The 22,050-nt window shown below is 35.6% G+C and overlaps 1 protein-coding gene and 1 long non-coding RNA gene across 2 annotated transcripts; both read right to left on the bottom strand.

Annotated features, from left to right (window-relative positions):
- Positions 1–493: 493 nt before the first annotated feature.
- LOC142340788 (uncharacterized) lies at positions 494–6,615 on the bottom strand. The gene is made up of 2 exons (XR_012759084.1): positions 6,145–6,615; positions 494–989 (listed from the first exon to the last, which is right to left on the bottom strand). It is a non-coding gene; the product is annotated as an uncharacterized LOC142340788 (long non-coding RNA).
- Positions 6,616–6,846: 231 nt separating this feature from the next.
- LOC142341236 (uncharacterized) lies at positions 6,847–18,194 on the bottom strand. Its single transcript, XM_075392156.1, has 3 exons — positions 17,657–18,194; positions 7,024–7,295; positions 6,847–6,889 (listed from the first exon to the last, which is right to left on the bottom strand). Exons 1-3 carry the CDS (start codon positions 17,927–17,929, stop codon positions 6,847–6,849), a joined length of 588 nt encoding a protein of 195 aa, XP_075248271.1. The 5' UTR covers positions 17,930–18,194.
- Positions 18,195–22,050: the final 3,856 nt, after the last annotated feature.

Below are 22,050 nucleotides of genomic sequence, written 5' to 3' on the forward strand. Positions count from 1 at the left end.
AGCATTGTTTTCTGCCAAATTAAAACTTTTCCAAAGGTCATTCATGCTTTTTAGAAGAAGGTTTCATTGGGAGGTTACATTAACTACTGAATTGTGAAATGTCTTTTAGAAATTTGCGTTTTGATCAGGCTTAAATTTGAGAGCGGTTATCACTAGCGAAACACTGTTATATACCAGATTTAGATTTTTTAAATTCACATAAATGCATCTCTTCTGATGTTTTTCATTTATTAAATTCGTCTAAATTAAGGTCAGTAAATAATAAAACGTGTTTTGATATTAAAAACGGAATTTGCTTCCTCAATTGGTCAATTTTGTGACAAATCACCAAAGTTTCTGTAAAACCTGCTTATAATTGGTGTGATACCAGTTCAAAAGTGGGGCTCTTTCTCTTCCCACACTAAATTGTTTTAGGGCGCGCCGCGGTTACCCCAAACTTCACTAACTTTTAATTTTGAGCGTTAATTCCTAAACTGGTTACCAAAACGTCACGCATAGTTTATTTTGCGTTATTTTGAATAGTGTTGGTTGTACCAATTATATTAGGAATTGAAACCTCGACATTCTCTTCGACATATTTGCATTATTTTGAAAACTGAAGGTTTTACTTTTCCTCATACTAATTTATAGAGCATTTGCTGGAATGTTTCTTGAGTTGGATATCATTATGGAAAATTGGGAAATGTTCTCCTTCAAAGCCATGTCCATACAAAATCTCCTCTATGAAGGGAGCACTGACGTCAGAGTTATCACCAACAATTGTGAACAATTTAATCTTCATCACAGTTTTATTGTTGCTGATCTCTGAGATTACTTTTGAATGATCCAATTGTCGTTTCGTCGCCACGATTAGTACCTCCGAGAACACTTCAACACAGATAAACTGGACTTTTGTATGTCTCAGCAATAATGACCAATTTTTTGATAACCATTCTCTCGCATCATCGAAAAAGTTTTGGTGTCCATTGTGTGGCGTAGCTTTTATTACTCTTCACGAAGGATACCTTTCTGCTATTATATTGTGATATATTGTGATACTCTGATAATTTATTAATTATGATTGGTTGTTAAAGTTATTAATTTCAAATTGGTTCACGGAAATTTTAATTATTTCAGACGTCCGTCTTCCTGAATTTCGCACTAATTTTTCTAAATCAACTGTATACGCCTGAGGAACCAATAATAAGCGTCGCTTTGTTACATTAAAATAGCTCTACTAACGTCGGGCCAATTGCTCTTAAACGACTAGTGAGTGAAGTTGGCGGCGGTGGAGGGGGCTACGGGTGAAATATGGGGGGGGCTGGATACTGCTCAGCGATTTAAGGTCCTCCGGGCTTTACCTGTTAAATCCCGTCTTTGCGAAGAAAAAGTCAAATGGCCAGACGAAAAAACTATTAGACGCAGCCGGAATACCTGCGAAATGGAGATAGAACCAGAAAGCGATATAAGTTGAAAAAGATATCGACGGCGCTCAAAAAGCTGTGTGAAAACATTCAGCGAAACGATTATGAAGCTTGTTGGAACTCAATCCGCAGAAGCCTTTTTTATTAGAACCTTTATTGCACTTATGAGTTCCTTTAACCTAAAACTAATTCAAGTTAAACTTAAGTTTTAAAGTGCAAGAGTCATCCTTTCGAGTGAGGTAAGTCACATATTATCAAAATCTAATCAAGCAATTGACCTAAAACTTTCTGCTAGAGAGAAAAAGAAATGACATCACGCGCGCAAAAGCCATTAGTGAGAGGAAGAAGTCATTCGAAAAAGTTGACTACAGCATTGCGTCAGACGACGAAACAAAAAACATAGCAGAGCAAGTGTTGACTACAAACTTTATGTTACAGCAATTACTAAGTTTAGTTAAATAAGCGAACAAATTATTAAGCAACCAGATTTTGTGGGTCCTTTTGTCGTTACATTGCATCCTTTTGCTAGATGAACAGCCGTTGAGTTATTCCGAAAACGCAAAGAGTTTAGTTATTAGCAAAGAATTGTTAGCTGTAACTGTTTAAGCCCAGAGATAATTTATCACAAAACGAACAAAATTACATTAGTTTTGTTTGTCAATTTTTTCATTGACTTTATTTTTCGATATAATTACGAGACCATATCAGTGTTCTACTAGAATTCGCTTTTTTGTTTTGATGGTTACGCATATTATGAATTACTATTTAGCCCGTTTTCATGCTTAAAAATTGAAAAAAGCTATTCTCAGAAAAGTCAGCTATATTACGACTTTTACCGCATTCATCCAGAAAAAGCAAACTTAACTTTTTGCAAAAATGAGAGTAGAATTTTGTCTCTGAGACTCCACAACTAAAAAACATCCGTTTCTTCGTTTTGGGAGGTGCTTATTCTCACAATATGCTACACACAATCGGAAATTAAGCAGAACAATTCTCCTCCTGAAAGCATTTTTTTAATCCTTGTCTCTGGGCCCATAATTTACCATGAGCCATAGTTTAAATCTTGCTGGTTGTACCAATTATATAAGGAATTGAAACCTCAAACATTCTCTTCGACATATTCGCATTATTTTGAAAACTCATGGTTTTAATTTTCCTCTTACTAATTTATAGAGCATTTGCTTGAATGTTTCGTGAGTTGGATAAAATTATGGAAAATTGGGAAATGTTCTCCCTCAAAGGCATGTCCATACAAATTCTCCTCTATGAAGGCAGCACTGACGTCAGAATCATCACCAACAATTGTGAACAGTTCAATCTTCATCACAGTTTTGTTGTTGCTGATCTCTGAGTTTCGTTTTGAATGATCCAGTTGTCGTTTCGTCGCCACGATTACTACCTCAGAGAACATTTCAACACAGATAAACTGGACTTTTTTTATGTCTCAGCAAAAATAACCAATTTTTTGATAACCATTTTCTCGCATCATCGAAAAAGTTTTGATGTCGATTGTGTGGCGTATCTTATATTACTCTTCACGAAGGATACCTTTCTGCTATTAGATTGTGATATACTGTGTTACTCTGATAATTTTTTAATTATGATTGGTTGTTAAAGTTATTAATTTCAAATTGGTTCACGGAAGTTTTAATATCTTCAGACGTCCGCCTTCCTGAATTTCCTAATAATTTTTCTAAATCAACTTTATACGCCTGAGGAACCAAAATAAGCGTCGCCAGTGATAATTTACCATGAGCCATAGTTTAAACCAATAATATTTTCCATGAGCCATAGTTTAAATCTTGTTGGTTGTACCAATTGTATAAGGAACTGAAACCTCGACATTCTCTTCGACATATTCGCATTATTTTGAAAACTTTTGTTTTTAATTTTCCTCTTACTAATTTATAGAGCAATTGCTTGAATGTTTCATGAGTTGGATATCATAATGGAAAATTGGGAAATGTTCTCCTTCAAAGCCATGTCCATACAAATTCTCCTCTATGAAGGCAGCACTGACGTCAGAATTATCACCAACAATTGTGAACAGTTCAATCTTCATCACAGTTTTGTTGTTGCTGATATCTAAGTTTCGTTTTGAATGATCCAGTGGTCGTTTTTTCGCCACGATTACTACCTCAGAGAACATTTCAACACAGATAAACTGGACTTTTTTTATGTCTCAGCAATAATAACCAATTTTTTGATAACCATTTTCTCGCATCTTCGAAAAATTTCTGATGTCGATTGTGTGGCGTAGCTTTTATTACTATTCACGAAGGATACCTTTCTGCTATTATATTGTGATATACTGGGTTACTCTGATAATTTTTTAATTATGATTGGTTGTTAAAGTTATTAATTTCAGATTGGTTCACGGATGTTTTAATATCTTCAGACGTCCACCTTCATTGATTTTCCCACTAATTTTTCAAAATCAACGGTATACGCCTGACGAACCATTAATAAGCGTCGCTTTTTTACATTAAAATAGCTCTACTAACGTCGGGCCAATTGCTCTTAAACGACTAGTGAGTGAAGTTGGCGGCGGTGGAGGGGCTACGGGTGAAATATGGGGAGGGGAGGGGGCTGGATACTGCTCAGCGATTTAAGGCCCTCCAGTCTTTAACTGTTAAATCCCGTCTTTGTGAGGAAAAAGTCAAATAGCCAGACGAAAAAACTATTAGACGCAGCTGGAATGCCTGCGAAATAGAGATAGAACCAGATACCGATATAAGTTGAAAAAGATATCGACGGCGCTCAAAAAGCTGTGTGAAAACATTCAGCGAAACGATGATGAAGCTTGTTGGAACTCAATCCGCAGAAGCCTTTTTTATTAGAACCTTTATTGCACTTATGAGTTCCTTTAACCTAAAACTAATTCAAATTAAACTTAAGTTTTAAAGTGCAAGAGTCATCCTTTCGAGTGAGGTAAGTCACATATTATCAAAATCTAATCAAGCAATTGACCTAAAACTTTCTGCTAGAGAGAATAAGAAATGACATCACGCGCGCAAAAGCCATTAGTGAGAGGAAGAAACATTCGAAAAAGTTGACTCCAGCTTTGCATCAGACGACGAAACAAAAAACATAGCAGAGCAAGTGTTGACTAAAAACTTTATGTTACAGCAATTACTAAGTTTAGTTAAATAAGCGAACAAATTATTAAGCAACCAGATTTTGTGGGTCTTTTTGTCGTTACATTGCATCCTTTTGCTAGACCGTATCAGAGTTCTACTAGGATTCGCATTTTTGTTTTGATGGTTACACATATTATGCATTACTATTTAGCCCGTTTTCATACTTAAAAATTGAAAAAAGCTATTCTCAGAAAAAGAAGCTATATTAAAACTTTTAACCCATTCCTGCAGGAAGAGCAAATTAAACTTTTTGCAAAAATGAGAGTAGAATTTTATCTCTGAGACTCCTCAATCTAAAAACATCCGTTTCTTCGTTTTGGGAGGTGCTTATTCACACAATATGCTACAGAAAATCGAAAATTAAGTAGAACAATTCTCCTCCTGAAAGCAGGTTTTTATATCCTTGTCTCTGGGCTCATAATTTACCATGAGCCAAGGTTTAAATCTTGTTGTTGACGAATCTAAGTTCCCCATTCTTTCTTCCCCATTCTAAGTTTTCCCCATTCTTGAAAATTGATAGAACTCAAGAAGCAAGAAAACTGTTTCAGAGTGTGAATTAAAGGTGAAAAACTTTCAATCAATAACATCTCTTTATACTATAATTAGTACCAACCTGATCTGTTTTAATGCGCGGTCAACAAAACTTTTTCAAAAAAAAGTTTGCATGCAAAACAACCGCTAAAATGTGCTGGAAGAGCACGTTTTAACCTAATAAAATCAGAGTACGCAAATTGCGGAGTTGACTTTTTTGCCAAATTTAATTTATTTGTTTTTATTGTTCTTGAAAATGCCAAAAAATTTTTTGAAACCGGGAATCCAATAACCCACAGAAAATGGGTTTTCCATAGAAAAAAGCCGAACAGTCCAATTTGTTTTTGAAAAGCCCCCTAGTTTTTGAGGCCGAAAAGTCAAATGGGTCAGACGAATAATCGATCAAACAAAAAATCGCGTACAAAAATGCCACAGGACTAATATAGTTGTTACAAACTTAGTTTAAACGCAAGTAATAAAACACAAACCGATTGTAGGTGTTTACAAATCAAAAGGAAAGTGGTATGAAAGTAACTCCAATAATGCATTCATTCCTCAATCAGCAATTTCTAAACATTAACCGAATAATGTCGGAAAATTGCTCCCGAACGAGAGGCGGGGGAAAAACATTTGACCCCGCCGGGATTCGAACCTTTGATCTCCCTCTCCTTAACCTGGTGCACTGCCACCGATTTTTATTAGCAATAATTTTCACTTCGGAGTGAGAGCAATAGAGATCACTCAAAAATGAAGAATGAAGGCGTGAAAAATTCACTTGAGAAGTCAAAGAATGTTCTAGAAAAAAAGCGCAAAAACGGTCAAGCAAAAAATTTGCATAAAAAAGACCAACACGTTTACAATAATTGCTATGAACTTCGTTAAAGAGCAGTTAAAAAAACATGTTTAAATAGAGCTAAAACTGAAAATGTTTTATTGCAAGACTTCTCAATGGTTGATGATTTTGCCGCAAATCCTTTTTAAGCAATTGGAAAGTTTTTAGAAAAATTCTGGTTCAAATATTGAATGCGTTAACAGAAAGTTTCCTCAATTTAGGCAAATGATGAGCTAACTCCAACAAATGGTTGAAAAGCTTGTCTATTGTTTCATCGTAACCATACCTCAATTGCAGTGACACCAAATTATGAGAAAATTCTCTGACACGGTTGACCTCAACTGTCCTATCAAATCTGTTTTCCATAATTGTTAACGAAAGCTCTTCAAAATCCTTGGCTAATGTGAACATTTCCAACTGACTTTGAGAAGTTTCAATGTTCTTACAAGATCTAGGAAGCTGGAACTTTGTCTTCAAAAAGCTTGTCTGGCTTTCTAGCGCAGGGTAGAATCGAAAAGTTTGAAGACATCTAAAGACACGTTCTATAGTTGTGGAGAGATTTTCAGCGGTTACTTGGTTATAAATTGATAGTTCGGTAATTTGTGGTAGCTCAACAGTTGATAACGAATTGAGACCGTGAACTGCCAAGTGCTTTAACTTTGGTAAAATTTGCAACAGATGAAGGTTGGTAATGGTACCACGTATGTATAGCGTGTCCCATAAAGTTGAAATAAGCGAAGGTTTCAAAAGCCACAGGTTAGAGTTCAAAGGTCAAAGTTCAAATTTAAAACATGTAGAAAAAATTGATGAATGAAAACTTAATGGAGAAAACGTTGGCATTCAAATGAGCACCTTGATGCTCATTTACACGTTTTTGGCGTTTTTCGAACGTTCGCTTATTTCAACTTTATGGGACAGACTATACAAACCTACAGTATGATCATAGACGCTTCCGGGAGTTATGGATTGAGCAACGTGTCTGTCTGAAATAAGCGCGTTCATCAAAAAATTGCCAAAAGTTGAAATTTGTTCACTCATGTCATCAACAGGAAAAATGTCATGAAAGAAACAGTTTATTTCGCAGATCATTTTTCGATGTTCAATCTCTAACTTTAACCTCGTGTTGGCATCACTGTAGGGTTCCAGAGTTTGAAGCAACAATACATCTCTCTGTTTTGCCCGCAAGAAATCAGAAATATTATCATAAAGCCCACAAGTACCCAATTCGATTTCGACATATCGAAGTTTGTTTATGTTCGGTAACAAGTTTGATACCAGCAATTCGTTACCTAACGTCGGCAAATTTTTATCCCAGAAATGAAATCGTAGCCAATTTATACTCCAGCCAGGGTTAATCTCAAACAGTTTCCTGGGACCACTTCTGAAGTTCTGCAAATCTTAGAAGTTCTTTTTGAATAAACCAATTTTATATTGGGGCAAATTTTGATTAATCAATACTTGGTTAATTAAGTCAGTCAGGTCAATTACAGGCAATAATTTGGATAACCAAAAAGTCTAAACAATCGTAAACAATCGTTTCAATTTAAACTTGTCCGACAAAAAAAAGGAATTTATTGTCTCCGTAATTAAGCTATTTGAAATAATTGAAATGAATTGAGTTAGTGGCGCACGCGATTCAAATCAAATACGTAACGTACTTGATGATCGCGTTACCAAAAAAAATTGTCTTTCTGCCCATTGGTTAATTAATTCTATAATCGGCAATTGACTTTTACACACTATTGCGTGCCTTTTATTAAAATATAACCTCTTTACGTTGTTGTTGTCAACCGGCCTTTTGTCTGTCCGTACAGACAAAAGATTGCACTAAAACTTTCTCTTTAAAAGTTCCGTACCGGAACAGTTACTATTTACATGTCGTATTTTTTGTCTTTTAGTCCTACTGGTCGTCAGAAGCAAAAAGAGCAACGCAGCAGACAGTCGATTCTTCTTTCGTTCTTTCTTTGAAGCTTGCGCTATAGAAAACAAACCATTGCTTGCGTCAATTTTAACTTATATCTTATAACACGTATGACAAAAAACCTCAAGTTGAATGTTTAGAAATTGACAAAAAAAATGTGTTTGAAGCGTTTTTACATCAGAACCTGAAACCTTTTTGCATACAATAAAGTTGCATTATATCTCAGTTACAACAAACAATTATGAATTAAGATTAATTTTTTTCGAACACTTTTACCATTTATTTGTTATGTAAGGTGCATTATTTACAAAGGTGAGTGTGGTAACAACGTCAAGTCATGGACATTGGAGAATATTCAAGAAATTATGCAAACGACACATCAGGTATAAATAGTGGTACTAATCTGTCAAAAAAACCGTTGATAAACTATCAAAAATTGTGGTTGGTCTGGTCGAAACAAACAAGAATCAGGAATTATAAAATCAAAAGATGGAAAAAAAGCAGCAAATGACGAACGATTGCTTGAGAGCACAAGAATGTTATACTATCAATGACTAAGTGATCATTTGTAATCCACCCTTCGGTTCAAAAGATCAACGAAAAGTGCTTGAAAATACTTTGATTTTTTTGATAAATATCTTGGAACCAAACTGCGGGAGGATCGAATAAAAGCCTGCCATATTCTTCCTGGCACGGGGTCACATGTTTTTCCTGGCTCAATAATATGCAAGTTCGTGTATTTTGACGAAAAAGATCGAGTTTTTGTGGCAAAAAGGAAACTGAAAAAGTTGAAGAACCCATTAAACAATCTGAACATGTATATCAACGAGGAGCTACCAAAACACGAAGCGCAAGTCAACAGTGAAGCTAAAAAGATGGGAATCGTCCACTAAAAACTGTGCAGTATCGGTTATGGTCCGGAACTCTCAAAACGAAACTTCATTCCAACCCATTAACTCTGTCAACGACCTCAATAAAGTCAAGAATGTTTTGTTGAGAGACTCAGCCACAAGGAAACCAAAATTTGGCCTCAATTATGATCAAACGTTAACATCAAACGAACAAGAAAAGTATTCTCCTGAAATGAAAAAGCAGAGGAAATACCAAACCGGAAAAAACCTGCCACATTTCTAAAACTCAAAAATTCTTGATTACAATAAGCTGAAGCCGTAACTTTGTTTGCAATCCTGTACCAGTACTTCACATCATTGTCGAACTGTGGCTCCTGTATAATTTAAACACGACATTTAGTGCATTTCAATAACTACGATAAACGCAGCCTGTCTTTCCTTCGGTTTGAGGTTTTTTAATGAAATTTTTTATTAAACTTTAGAATGTTCTGCCTTAGTGCTCGCGATATCCGCAGCCTAAAGTAGCACAGGATTTTTTAACAGTGAAGAAAACATCAGAAGGAAGAAAAATAGTGCGATATACGCAGAGTAGTTGCTTAAAGCTCGAGATTCATTTCCAGTCGTTTGGAATTTGTGATATTCGCAGGTAACGATAGATAACTGATAATGAATCCTCGGGAAAGCCAGAAAAAACTGTCAAAATTTCGACCGGAGACATGTTTTTTGTGATATTCGCTAAAATTGTGTCAACCAGTCGGTGTTCTTTCGTTTTGATTTGATAACCGCGTAATAAAAAGAATGCACAGGGAGTTTCATTTTACAATAAACGAGTGGCAAAAATCTTCTTATTCAGTTAAGAGCTTGTAATAATTTAAACGATGAAAAATACTATTTTACTGCAGAACATCAGATCAATCTATAAAAATTCAAACCATTTCGAGATTTTATGGCGCAACAAGAAACACAGCCGTTGGCTATATGCCTAACCGAAACGTGGCTTAAAAATGACAGCAACATCAAATGTTCATCGTTTAGTAGTTACCAGCTGCTTGACACGTGCAACTTGCAAATAGACAAATGAGGCGGAGTTGTATTTTTTGCGAAGAAAGGCGTGGTGATAACGGTTCTAGAGAAATTTTCTAGTACGAACTGTCAATGGCTAACAATCAAAAATCAAAGCAAAAATTATGAAAAAGATCTGGTTCTAACTGTTGTATTTCTCAAACCTTATACAAGTTCATCAGAGTTGTCAAAAACTTTTGAGGAATTCAAGCCAAAACAGAAGCCTTTAAAGTGTGAAGATTTAATTATTGATCACTCAAAAACAAATGCTAAATTGTCGACGTCGAATAAAATTCTCGGAGGTTGTGATCTTAACAATATGTCTCTGACAGGATTCACCAGGGAGACCATTATTTCTCAAAAAAGAACCGATTAGCATATTGCTCACAGGAAGTGCAAGTAGACATCCTAAAATCTACAATAAATGGTCACTACACTGTTCAAACTGAACTAGATGAGGAAACGAAAGAAATAGGTTTGAAAATGCAAGAGTATTACAGAAATTCGGTTGTTCTAGAGAACAATTCTGCGTTAGAAAAGCTAGTGTTTAAACTGAGACACAAATTATAAGGTTTGCAAGATAACTTTTGTCTCCTGAACTGCGACTCAGCTTTTGAAAAATTTCAACAAACTCTTATTGATGAAATAAAACATTATGTGCCAGAGAAAATATCAAAGGCTCTCAGACATAATTCATGGATCGATAACTCAACTAAAAACCTTGCAGCAAAAATGCAAAAGTATATCAAAGATACATCCAACAGAAAACAGATGGCAATAAAAAGAGATTTAAAAGAATTAGGAATTTGCTACAAAGAAGGAGAAAATTTTATCAAAAGTTTTTAGTTAGGCTCCAAAAGTACTTCCAAAACAATCTTCGATACTATCAAAAATTTAAGAGGAGACACACAAAAAAAACAACAAGCTACTTTAACGCAGGAAAAGACTGAAAATTTCAAAAAACTTTTCACTACCATTGGAAAATTAGTAGCTGATAAACTGGCTCCAGGGGAAAAACAACACAAAGAACACAAGCCTCAATAGCATGTTTGTAAACAAAATCAGCGAAAAAAAAGCTATCCGTGACAATCAAAAACCTGAAAAAAAATACAGCTCAGATTATGATGGACTCAACAATTTTATACTCAAGAAAATACAGTTTGCTATTGTCCCCACTCTTACCTATTTGGTCAAAAAATGTTTTGAAAACAGCGTTTTCCCGAACTGCTTAAAAAAGCCGTCATTACCCCACTGTATAAAAAGGGAGATCCTAAAGTGGCTGAAAATTACAGACCAATCAGTTTGCTGCCAACAAGAGGAAAATTGATTGAGAAATTGGTTCAGAAAGGAATGCTAAGTTTTCTGGAAAAATTTAAACTAAAAAACAAAAATCAATATGGGTTTAGGCCAAAAAAATGCACTGTTGACGCCCCGGTATCTTTTATTGAGAGCGTCAGGCAAGATTGGGAGGATGGTATTGCAGAAACTAAAGCTGTGTTCATCGATCTCAAAAAAGCGTTTGATACAGTATTTCATACAGTATTTTTTGGACAAACTTAACAACTTGGGATTGAGGTGTCAAATGCAAAATTTCTTAAAATGTTTTCTAAGCAAAAGGCAGCAATGGGTAAATTCAGGAAATGTATACTCCAATTTTGCAGAAGTTGATTTTGGGGTACCACAAGGATCAGTACTTGGACCACTTCTTTTTCTTGTGTATATAAAAGATATTGATAATGACTGTAGTCAGAACTGTTGAACCGTATACGCTGAGGATACTGTTGTTGAACAAAAAGCGAAATCAACAATTGAAGTTTTCAGCCAATATTTGCATCTGTTTAGTGATTACCTCATAAAAAACAAACTAAATGTGAACTACGAATAAACTTGTTTTATGAACATGAAATCCAGAGGGAGAAGTTCACTGCAACAAATGAAGATAACAGAAAAAAACCTAACACAGAGATCATCACTGAAATACTTAGGTATAGAATTGAATGACAATATGAGTTTCGGCGATCATATAAAATACCTTTGCTCAAAACTGAACAAATTCTCACGACTTTTTTATCGGCTCAGATCAATTTTAACTGTTAAACAATTGTTATAAACAAAAAAGTGTATGCGCAGCCTGTTGTGAGCTTTGGCGTACTAGTCTATGGAACAAAAAACAAAATCCTAAATTTGCCACTTGAGTAAGAAAAAACAAATTACAAGAATTATTTTTAACAAGCCTAAATCAACCTCCACTTGCCTGGAACAAGAATCAAATCACATTTACTCGATTAGAGTCATGCACTTTTTTGATATACCGAACAAATAAGCTGAAATTTTGAGAGCAAAATGCCAAATTGATTGTATCAATTTTGTAATTACTAGAAAAAATGTTATTACACTGCAAGCAAAAAAAATCCAATCAAAGCAAATTAAAACTGCAAACAAAATCAGCGGCCTAGGTCCTAAAAGGTTGGGAGTAAGAATACGAAAATTACTTAACTTCAATTTAAAATTCTAACCTAAATTTGTTTTAAAAAGCAACATATGAGTGCAAGAGAACTTTAGCAACTCTTATCTAGTTTGAGGGAAAATTTTTTAGTAGACAACTTGGAACTGTTTGCCGTGCTTTATTAACAAAAACCTACGGGGTTTTTGCTGTGCTCAAAAATCTAAAAGGTTTTGAGGTTTCCCACCATTTTCTCCTACCATGATACGGCACGCATTCACACCAAAGTTTTGTTACACTAATGGTACTCGTCATCGCCAGACTGGGACCTCTTTGACCTATTGATGACCTGTCAAGTATATTTGTTTTTATGGTACATAATTTATACCATATGTGTTGCAAGTAAGTGTACATCCTATTCGAGAACAATTTATTATTATTATTGTTATCGTATGAGCTACCTTCAGTTAACACTCGATCCGCGTGTACGGAAATAGGAGCAGATCACAAAATTGCGCGGCCAAAAAGCCTCCAGACCACCGTTGCGCTTGGATTCAATTTGGGAAAGACAACCATGAGCACCACCTAAACCTCGGGAAATATGGAGATCCTACCCGAAACTAGCGTTGTTGGCGATAGAGAATTTTCATCTTGGAGTACTTTTGGGCCCTAAACCAAAAAATGTGTCGCTTCCAATCGAACCGATATATGAGGAACCAACTCTTGATCGAACCCCGACAATCAAACGCGAAACACAAGCGCGGAATACGCAACAAAGACCAATTAGGGAAAATAGATGTTGTAGAAACTGATGGGAATAATGTGTGCTGATAAACCTTTGAATGTAGCAGATCGGAGATCTTAGGCCCTGGGACAGCAGGTCGTAAACATCTACATAGTCAGGCAGACAGGGCCCGCACGCGAAAACTAAAGTCAAACATTTATGGAATCTAACGGAGAGAACATTCACGAGATCAGACAAAGATATATTACGCTCGACAACTATACAATGTGGAGTCGTAATTTTGTAAAAGATTAGTCTGTGGATCAATTTACGGTTAAATTATAGAGATAGCGGAGAATTGCAAGCCAGATCTTAGAGAACTGGAACTGATTAGAGACCCAATCATCTTTTTTTGAGGACTCGCAATATCTAACGAGCGCCCTTAAAAGACGTGTATTAAACTGAAGGCGCCCTGCAAATTGCAAAAAAAAAATTGAACCGAGTGTTCACTATCAAAGCGTCATAGAAAGTATTCCCAGTAATTTAATCATATCTTTGTCTTGGTACACGGTTTCAGTGTGGAAAGCTAAGACACGAGCATTGGGTCAGAGCGGAACGTTCGGACGAGCCAATAACAGAAAATGCTTGAATTTTCAGCCTAGAAAACGACTAAATTTTTGTCAAAATTGTGAATGAATTTATGACAAGATCACAAAGCACAAGGTATGGCGGAAAATAAATATGCAAAAAATCTTTTCGCTACTGTATATAGAAGTGTCTTCAGACAATAAAATGCGAATTCCAATACAAACAGAAGAGTCAAAGAGCTGCTGGAAAAATGCTCTGAATCATCAACAGAATTTGATCACCGAAAACAATTTCAATGCTCAATGCTGGTCAGATACTTCCGAGTCAGATGACAACAGCGTAATAAAAATAAAGGACAGTCCAGAAGCCTAGAAACTCGAAGATCAAATTCGGAAAAAATGAATTGGAAACCTCAACTGACTCGAAATCCCTTGACAATCTTTTATGAAATTTTTTGCCAAAAGTCTAAGACTTTTGCAAAAAAAGCAAAAAAAATGTCACAGACCAAACAGCACAACAAACTATCTCTAATGACTAAGTTACTATCCGTGGATCACAAAATTGTCCTATTGAATCAAACGGCTGGAAATTCAGTTCGTGGTAGATACTGGTTCTAACGGACGGGCACAAGCCAACTATCGGCAGAGACCTATTCTCGAGGATTGAATTGCAGCTAGTCCAAAAAAGTCAGTTCATTTTCGCTATCGAGGACTAATGTCCCATCAAATTGAAAACATTTTAAAAAAATCAAATTTGATATAAACGACTAGGAAAGTAAAAAAAAAACACGTCGTAAAGTCGAGTTTTGGCCAGAGATTTTTTTCAGTATCTCGCCCAAAAGGCGTATACCTATCCATCTTGAGAGCGTGTCAACTAATGTCAATTTCTGAATGCCATTGAAAACTGAAAAATTGTTGGGATGTCTATTTCATTTTTCCAATTCTAATGGCGGTAAGCAGAGATCATTTAATTCAACCTGCAATAGATTAGAAATTTTTCAAAAAAGTAATTCACAAAAAAAAATTAAAAACCAAACCTCGAGGTACTAATGGACCGTATACGGAACGCAATCAAATCTACGCTTGGAGAAGTATGGTTCAGCAACATCCAAATTACGCGTACAGTCATTTGAATCCAGGAACTTCAAAGCAATGTAATTTTAGAAGCGTCGGATTTGAATGCACAGGTCCCTATAATATAAAACCCGCATTTACGGACTCTCCAGCCGGTTTACAGAAAGCAATGAATTGCACTTTATCAACACTGAGCAACATATACTGTTTCTTAGATGACATATTTATTGTTACAAGAATATCAAAATCAGACCACTTAGTAACCGTACAATTGTGCCTCGAAGTAATTGACGAAGAAACCTTCCGGATAAATCTCCCAACATGTCTTTTCCCAAAAAAAACTTTTTGGCTCGGATTCCATATCTCATTTTCAGGAATTAAACCTCAAACTTAAAAAACAACGGCAACTTTGGACCTGAAAGCCCAAAAGATATTTAAACAGACGCAGAATTTCTTGAAATCGTACATCTTGTAACAAAATTTATTCCCAGTCTAGCAAAATTATGTTATCCTTTCAGAGATTTATTAAAAAACAAACAATATTTTTCTGGTTGAACTTTCAACACGTGCATTTTGAGAAGTATCAGAGGGAGATAATAAATAATACAGAAAACGCACATTTTACCCAGCGCTAAACAAGCGAGTCAGATGCAACGCTTCAGGTGAACTTATAGGTGGTACTTCAGGTGAACTTAACAAACACACATTAGGTAAAAACCTATTTTATATAAATCTCGATTCCTAAAAACTGCCCCTCAAAATTTTTTGTAAGCAAATTAGAACGTTTTGGAGCCGTTTGAGCAATAGAACGTTCTATGAACTATCTCTGCTGAAGTGACTGATAACTGAGTGCTACTTTCGGCAATTAAGGCAAAGAGAGCCAAAAAGATATATAAAAGTTGTCTAAATCGTTGAATTGATAAGCTCATCCCGTTCAATTTTATTATTCAACATATGCCAGACTCAGATATCATATTTGTAGAATAGAAGTCACCAAACACTTTACCGAAAAGCACGCGTAATATTTCAGTGTAAGTTTAATAAATTTTGGTTGCCAAAATCAATAGTGATAAAAAACTAGGTGCTGAACAAACATCGGCAAATTTAACAACTGAATGAAATAATCTGAAATCTATGAAGGCTGCAAATACTTATGGGTGAAAATAAACGCGAAAGATAAGTGATCATTCCATATAAGGAACGTTGTCTCCTTAAAAACTCCAATATTATTTACTAGGTTATTTTTTATTAGGTTAGTGTTAATTTAATTAAAAAATTCGGCTCAATTACCGAATAAAAAACTTGCATTACTCGCTCCTCACAATCTTCTAACCATCCCATAGATCATACGCGAGCAGCAGGAAACCCTCACCCTTACGCTATGGATCCGAGAAACACGGAACAACAGACGAGTTCAACGCCGAATAAGTTGAGTCACACTCTACGCTAACGTCTCCTTTGGCAGTGCACACCTTATCAAACCTGTGATAAGGCAAACACATCAGAGAATACATCAACGGAGATTAAATTCCTCACAATTCTGGCAACGACTTCAATAAGAATTTTATTGCAGCGATGACATCCAAAGACGCGTTGTTGAAAGTTATAAGCAGTGTTATGTTAGCTGAAGACGAACAGAGTTGCAGAGAATTCTCAAAACACATTCAGTCCTTTCGGACGGACCTTCATTTTAAAAATTGTTGGCTGTGCGCGGACGACAAAGTAGCAACCCTGGATGCAATTGAAAACGGGATGATCAAGTCACTGCACTTGTCACTTACTTGTAGCTGGGCATGAGTGATCTCTTACTGAACGCGTGTTGGCCATACATCAACAGGGATCTTCCTGCAAAGGCTGCAGAATGCCCGCCCTGTACATTGATAGAAGAATTTAAGACCGATTTTACTTAGTTATAAATTCAAACCCTTGGAAATGTTCGTTGTGCCAAACGATGAAAAACAATTACATTTTGCAGTACCGATACAAGACGATCACAGTCAGAATTCTATATATTAATAGCAACAGTTCGATTCAGTAAATTTCCGACGGCAAAAGTATAATTCAGTACATCTAGCGATTACGTAGTACATTTTGTTGACGCTTACATGAATAATCGTAGTGTACCGAGAAGTATCAGAGTCAATCAAGCACGGAGTCTAATTTGTACAACAATCCGACACTCTAGCGATAATCATAGGAATAACATATTAGATGCACCAGCGAACGACCATCGCGCAGTCGGTTTGGTAGAAAGAATGATCCAGACGATCAGACGCAGACTTTCTTGCCAAAATTGTCGAAATGTTTTTAATAATACAAATACTAATTTTCCAATAGCGGTTAGAGATATAACCTAACAACTGCGTATTTGTATACAAAAAAGATTAATATATGTCTACTTATATCATGCTATGGTTGACCTCGAAATACGCCATTATAAAACATATTACCGTATTCGAACCCCGATAGAGGCGTATAGTATCCTGGAGTATTCGTACAGTTAATGTATTGAAATCGTACAGTAGAACTTGATAAGCTTAATTGTAGGGGCAAAAACTCTGATGCTCGGAAGCTTTTAAGCATATCCCAAATAAAATTGCTTACTTCTTTATTTTTGTAAACTCCATTATTGCCCACAATTATCCAATTTCATTGTTGAGTAACATTAAATTAAATTAAATTATAGTTGTAATTTTCTTGCAAGTCATTCTAAGATAACAATCCTCTCTCTCTCTCGATTCGGGTAGCCCAAAAAATAAGTAGTAGATTGATGATTCTTTCTGACGTTTATCAGTTTTTTGTCAGCGACCAAAATGCACCCATACCTAACTTTGGGAGCAATTCAGAACAGAATCCGAATATGTTTTTTCAAAACGTATTACATTTGTCTTTTCATATTACATTTGGCCCTGATATTATCTGAATCAAACTCTGACATATTCTGTTCAGAATCTGAATCAGAGTTGGAATGCGAAAAGTTAAGGTCTGGTCAGTGCCTGAATCAGAATCAGAAAAAATTTTCAGAATCCGAAAAACACATAAATTAAAATTATCAAAAGGAACTTCTAAGCAACTATTCAATACCGACCTCAATGTCCTCGGTTTTGTTGATTGACCAGAAGAAGCCGAGATCAGCATTCTTGATCGTCTCATCAAAAAATTTATCTACCAACCTAAGTCGTAACACAGTTTTAAACTGTCTAATCTGTCTATCAAGTGTGTCGAATTGTCGATCACTGGCAGTGACTAATTTGAGAATAATCTCCCAAATATGAAATGGAATGTTGTATACTGTAACAGAAGATTGCAGTTCAATGTTAGAATTTGAGGCAATATCGGTTGGAGAAATAATGTTGCTCATAATAAAACTAGCGTCAAATCAAAACTCAAAAGTTCAACGTGACATTAAGAGGGTTTTGAAAGACCACGTCCAATAGTTCAAAGATAACCAAAAAAAATTGAAAGCATTAAATGATACAATATTTGCGATGACGCATAAGACTGCATATTTGGCATATAATTTTTCATTCTCTCAGCAAGCGTCTATTCATATCTTATACATATTTTAACAGCAACCGTAGTAGGATCGTTGTTTTTGTGCTTCAGTTTATGTAATATTATTACATTCAGCATAGCTAATATTAAGGCCTATGTATAATGTGTAGCGCTAGCTGAACTTAATTTCGAGCTGAACTCAATTTCAGCCGAACTTAATTTCAAGCTGAACTTAATATAGGTACATTAAGTTTAGTTCGTATACACGGCAATACTTAAGTCAACTCAAAGGGTCGAAAGGCCGCATTGCCGAAAAGAGCTGGGTAGCTCATTTAAGTGTCGGATAAAGCTCATTTCTGTCCGTGCGCAGTAAAGATTTTTTCGCCTCTTCCTCAATATCCGACCATCATAGGGAAGCTGAACCTTCTTCTTGGTTTATGTTTCATTTCGACTATCTAGCCTGCTTTCACATATTATAATACCTTGACATATTTGGTAAGATTTGGATTCGAGTTTATGGAGTTATACTATGGTACCAAAAAGCTACGTACAGCATGAGCATGATTTCTACTTTTAACGCGTGATTCGTGCTTCATAAGCAGAAATTGATCTAAGACGTGAAAAAAATGTGAAATTTAGAAGTTTTAAGAGAAATTTCGTTCTCAACTTCTCCGCTTAAGCAGAAAAGATGGTCAAACCGTATGTTCTTTCACTGTTTGCCAAGTTGTTACGCTATGAGATGTCGGATTTTCAAAGAAGAAAAAACAAAACAACGCAAGTTAAAATCAAGATCCAGCGCACTTCATACATACAAATGATATCTGAAAAATAACAGTTTGGAGCCCAAAATACTGAGTGGAAGACCACCAAAATTGTCAAAAAATCCGAAAATAAGTTAACAATGTTTTAAAAGATCTCGTAACCTCTCTGGAGCGTATCGGTGTTACTCGTAGGGCTGTGTCTTGCTGCGATTAAATTTCCAGAGCTACAGTTAGAAGAATTACAAAAACTGACAGTTTTCTGGTAAACTTTAGAAGAAAAAGTGTCAGAAATTTGGAACGAAATTGCCCTGATGTCATTAGAAACCTGTATGTAAACTATACAAAACGTCTGCTAGACGTTAAAAAAGCGAAGGGTGTACTGACGCGTTGTTAGAGAACAAATTTGAAATCAAAATGTTCTTTTGTTTGGTCCTTCGTAATGCTTTTAAAAAAATCTTCAGGTGTACCATAGTGTGTATATATAATGTGAGAATTATAGCACTATATGTTCAGTACACTTGTACGGTGACTGCTTTGAATGCGGCAGAGACAAAAATTCACCGCAATTTTTACAAGAAAAGAAAAATTATCAACTTAGACTGATAATTTTGCACTAACTTTAGTAAATTTTAATTGTAATATCCAACCACAACCTTCTATGACAACAAGCAAGCCAACATTAGGACAAAAATACGCAGCAATTCGACCGAGATGAATGCAATAAATTTGGTTGGCCGTAAGAAGAAAAGTTATTTCCGACAAATTTACCCCTTTCTCTGCTTCCCATGGAAGTATATAGGTTTTCCCGTAATTGTAGTAGCCACGCATCTCCGAAAAGTACAACCCAGGTTTAGACCTGGACATATGAAAAGATTTTATGAGTCTAGTAGGGAGGTCTTTATTGACTATAAATACACGGTACAGAACTTAGGTAAAGTCTTTTCACGGGACGAGCTAAGCCTTTTGATAGCCCAATAAAGTCGAGCACGGTCTTTTCATGGGTCGAGCAAAAGTCTTTTCATAGCCAACCAAAGTCGAATACGTTCTTTCCATGGGTCTGTTCATAAGCCAAATATACTCGAGCACGGTTTTTTCATGGATGGAGCCATGGTCTGTTCATAAGCCAAATTAAGTCCATAGCGTTCTTTTCACGGGTTTTGACATGGTCTGTTCATAAATAAAATTAATTCCATCACAGTCTGTCCATGGGACGAAACAAATTCTGTTCATATGCCAAATTAAGTCCATCACGGTCTCTTCATGCGTCGAGCAAAAGTATGGATGAAATAATTTTTTTAAAAGTTTTTTGATTCCGTTAGCATTTTGATATGAATCACACTGCAAAGAGTTGGTACAACATAGATGAACGCAAAAATTATCAAAATATTAAAAAATCTCATTTCACTAGCATCACGAAAGAAAAAGAATTCAGAGAGAAGACTTTCTTTCATCTAATCAAAACTTTTATCGCAATTTTACTATTCCGGCGGAACTTTGATATGAATCACACTGCACAGAGTTGACACAACATAGGTAAACGAAAAAATTACACAGAAACAATCAAGTCTCATTTCACTAGCATCAGGAGTAAAAGAGAAGAATTCAGAGAGAAGACTTTCTTTCATCTAATCGCAACTTCTATAGCAAATTCCTATATCGCCGGAGCTCTGACATGAATCACTCTGCAAAAAATTTTTACAACGTAGTGAAACGGAAAAAATACAGAAATTTTGAAAACAAGTCATTTCACTAGCATCACGACTAAAAGAGAAGAATTCAGAGAGAAGACTTTCATGTGCACACTTTACAGTGCCAAAGGTCTGCAGTGCCAGAAGTTAAAATGCAAGAAGTTGATACTCAGCCAGAAATTGACTTCCGTTGACTTTCGTCGTTTTAAAACGTGCAGATGAGTGTTTTAAGAGAGGTTGAGGTTGTTTGTAAAAGTCTTTTTTAACTACGTTGAAAAATTGTGCGTCGCCATGCGATTATACATCGTAAAACAATACAACTTCAACTGGCACAGATCTATTCAATAAAATTAAACTTTTTAATAGTAGCCTGGCTCCAAAGCCCCCTGGACTCTAAAAATTTTTAGAATACTATTTTATGAAGAGATACTTCTGCAGCTGTCTCTGTTCGAGTAATTTTCTGTTACGCTGTGTTATCGGTCTCACTGGAACAATGGCAAATTTGCACTGGTCAATAACAAATCGCAATCCAATACAGTAGATCTAATTTTGATGACCATGAAAAATACGAAGCGACAAATCCTCACCAGTGCCAAAGAAAAAAGAAAAATGTCAGAAAAACTCAATGAAGTTTTGACTCAATGACAGTATAATGTCATAGTGTCAATGTGTGAATTCTTGGCTCCTCAAGGCAGAAGATTTCAGAAAAATTAAATATTGTTATTAATGACTGACGAGCCAAATCTTACAATTACAATCTGAGCAACGCAGCAGAATTTGGTTACACCATTGAGCATAAATGTTAGACGGTTTTTGGGCTATTTTTGCTGGACTTGACTTGAATTGGCAATCAGAGGCAGGGCTTGCTGTTATGAAGAGAGAAGGAGTTTCAAAACACATAGAGCGTGCAAAGGAACCAAGGTCCTTTAAATTTATATTCCCCAGCCTACAATTTTATTTCCTAATTTTATTCACGTTGTCTTTAATTTCTTTTTCTTACGTCAGCCAGTGTTTAACTTCGTTCCTATATTTTTTATAGCTTGTGTTTTTCCCGTCTAAGGCCACAATTAGTAATATGAAAGATTCGCGGTATATCAAAACTGAAAACCAATTTATAATTAAATATCTTGAAATTATCGCGGGCCATGGCCATGCCTCGGATATGTGAAAGAGAGTCGACGTTAGAAAGCGCTGAAAACTGACTTGATTTAAAAAGAGCCGAAAGGAAAAAGGTGCCTTTAATTACACTAAATTGTTAGTTGATACCAAGAAAAGTACTTAAGTGGGTTAATTGGTCTTGTAATAGTTTCTTATCAAGTCCCATAAGCTGATGAGGCTTGACCATGGCCCGCGATAATTTCAAGATAAATATCTTTTAAGTCACGTTCAATTGGTTTTACTAGAAAAAAATTAAATTTTGTTTCTCAAATACTCGGTTGTGATTGGTTGAGAATTTGGTAGCCTTATTTCAGAAGACAATTTAATTGGCTGCAAAATTTATCGAATAATATTTTAAATAAATTTTGGGCTCCCTTTCA

The sequence above is a fragment of the Convolutriloba macropyga genome, chromosome 6 (assembly GCF_964194025.1).
Source record: "Convolutriloba macropyga chromosome 6, txConMacr16.3, whole genome shotgun sequence".
NCBI lineage: Eukaryota > Metazoa > Xenacoelomorpha > Acoela > Convolutidae > Convolutriloba > Convolutriloba macropyga.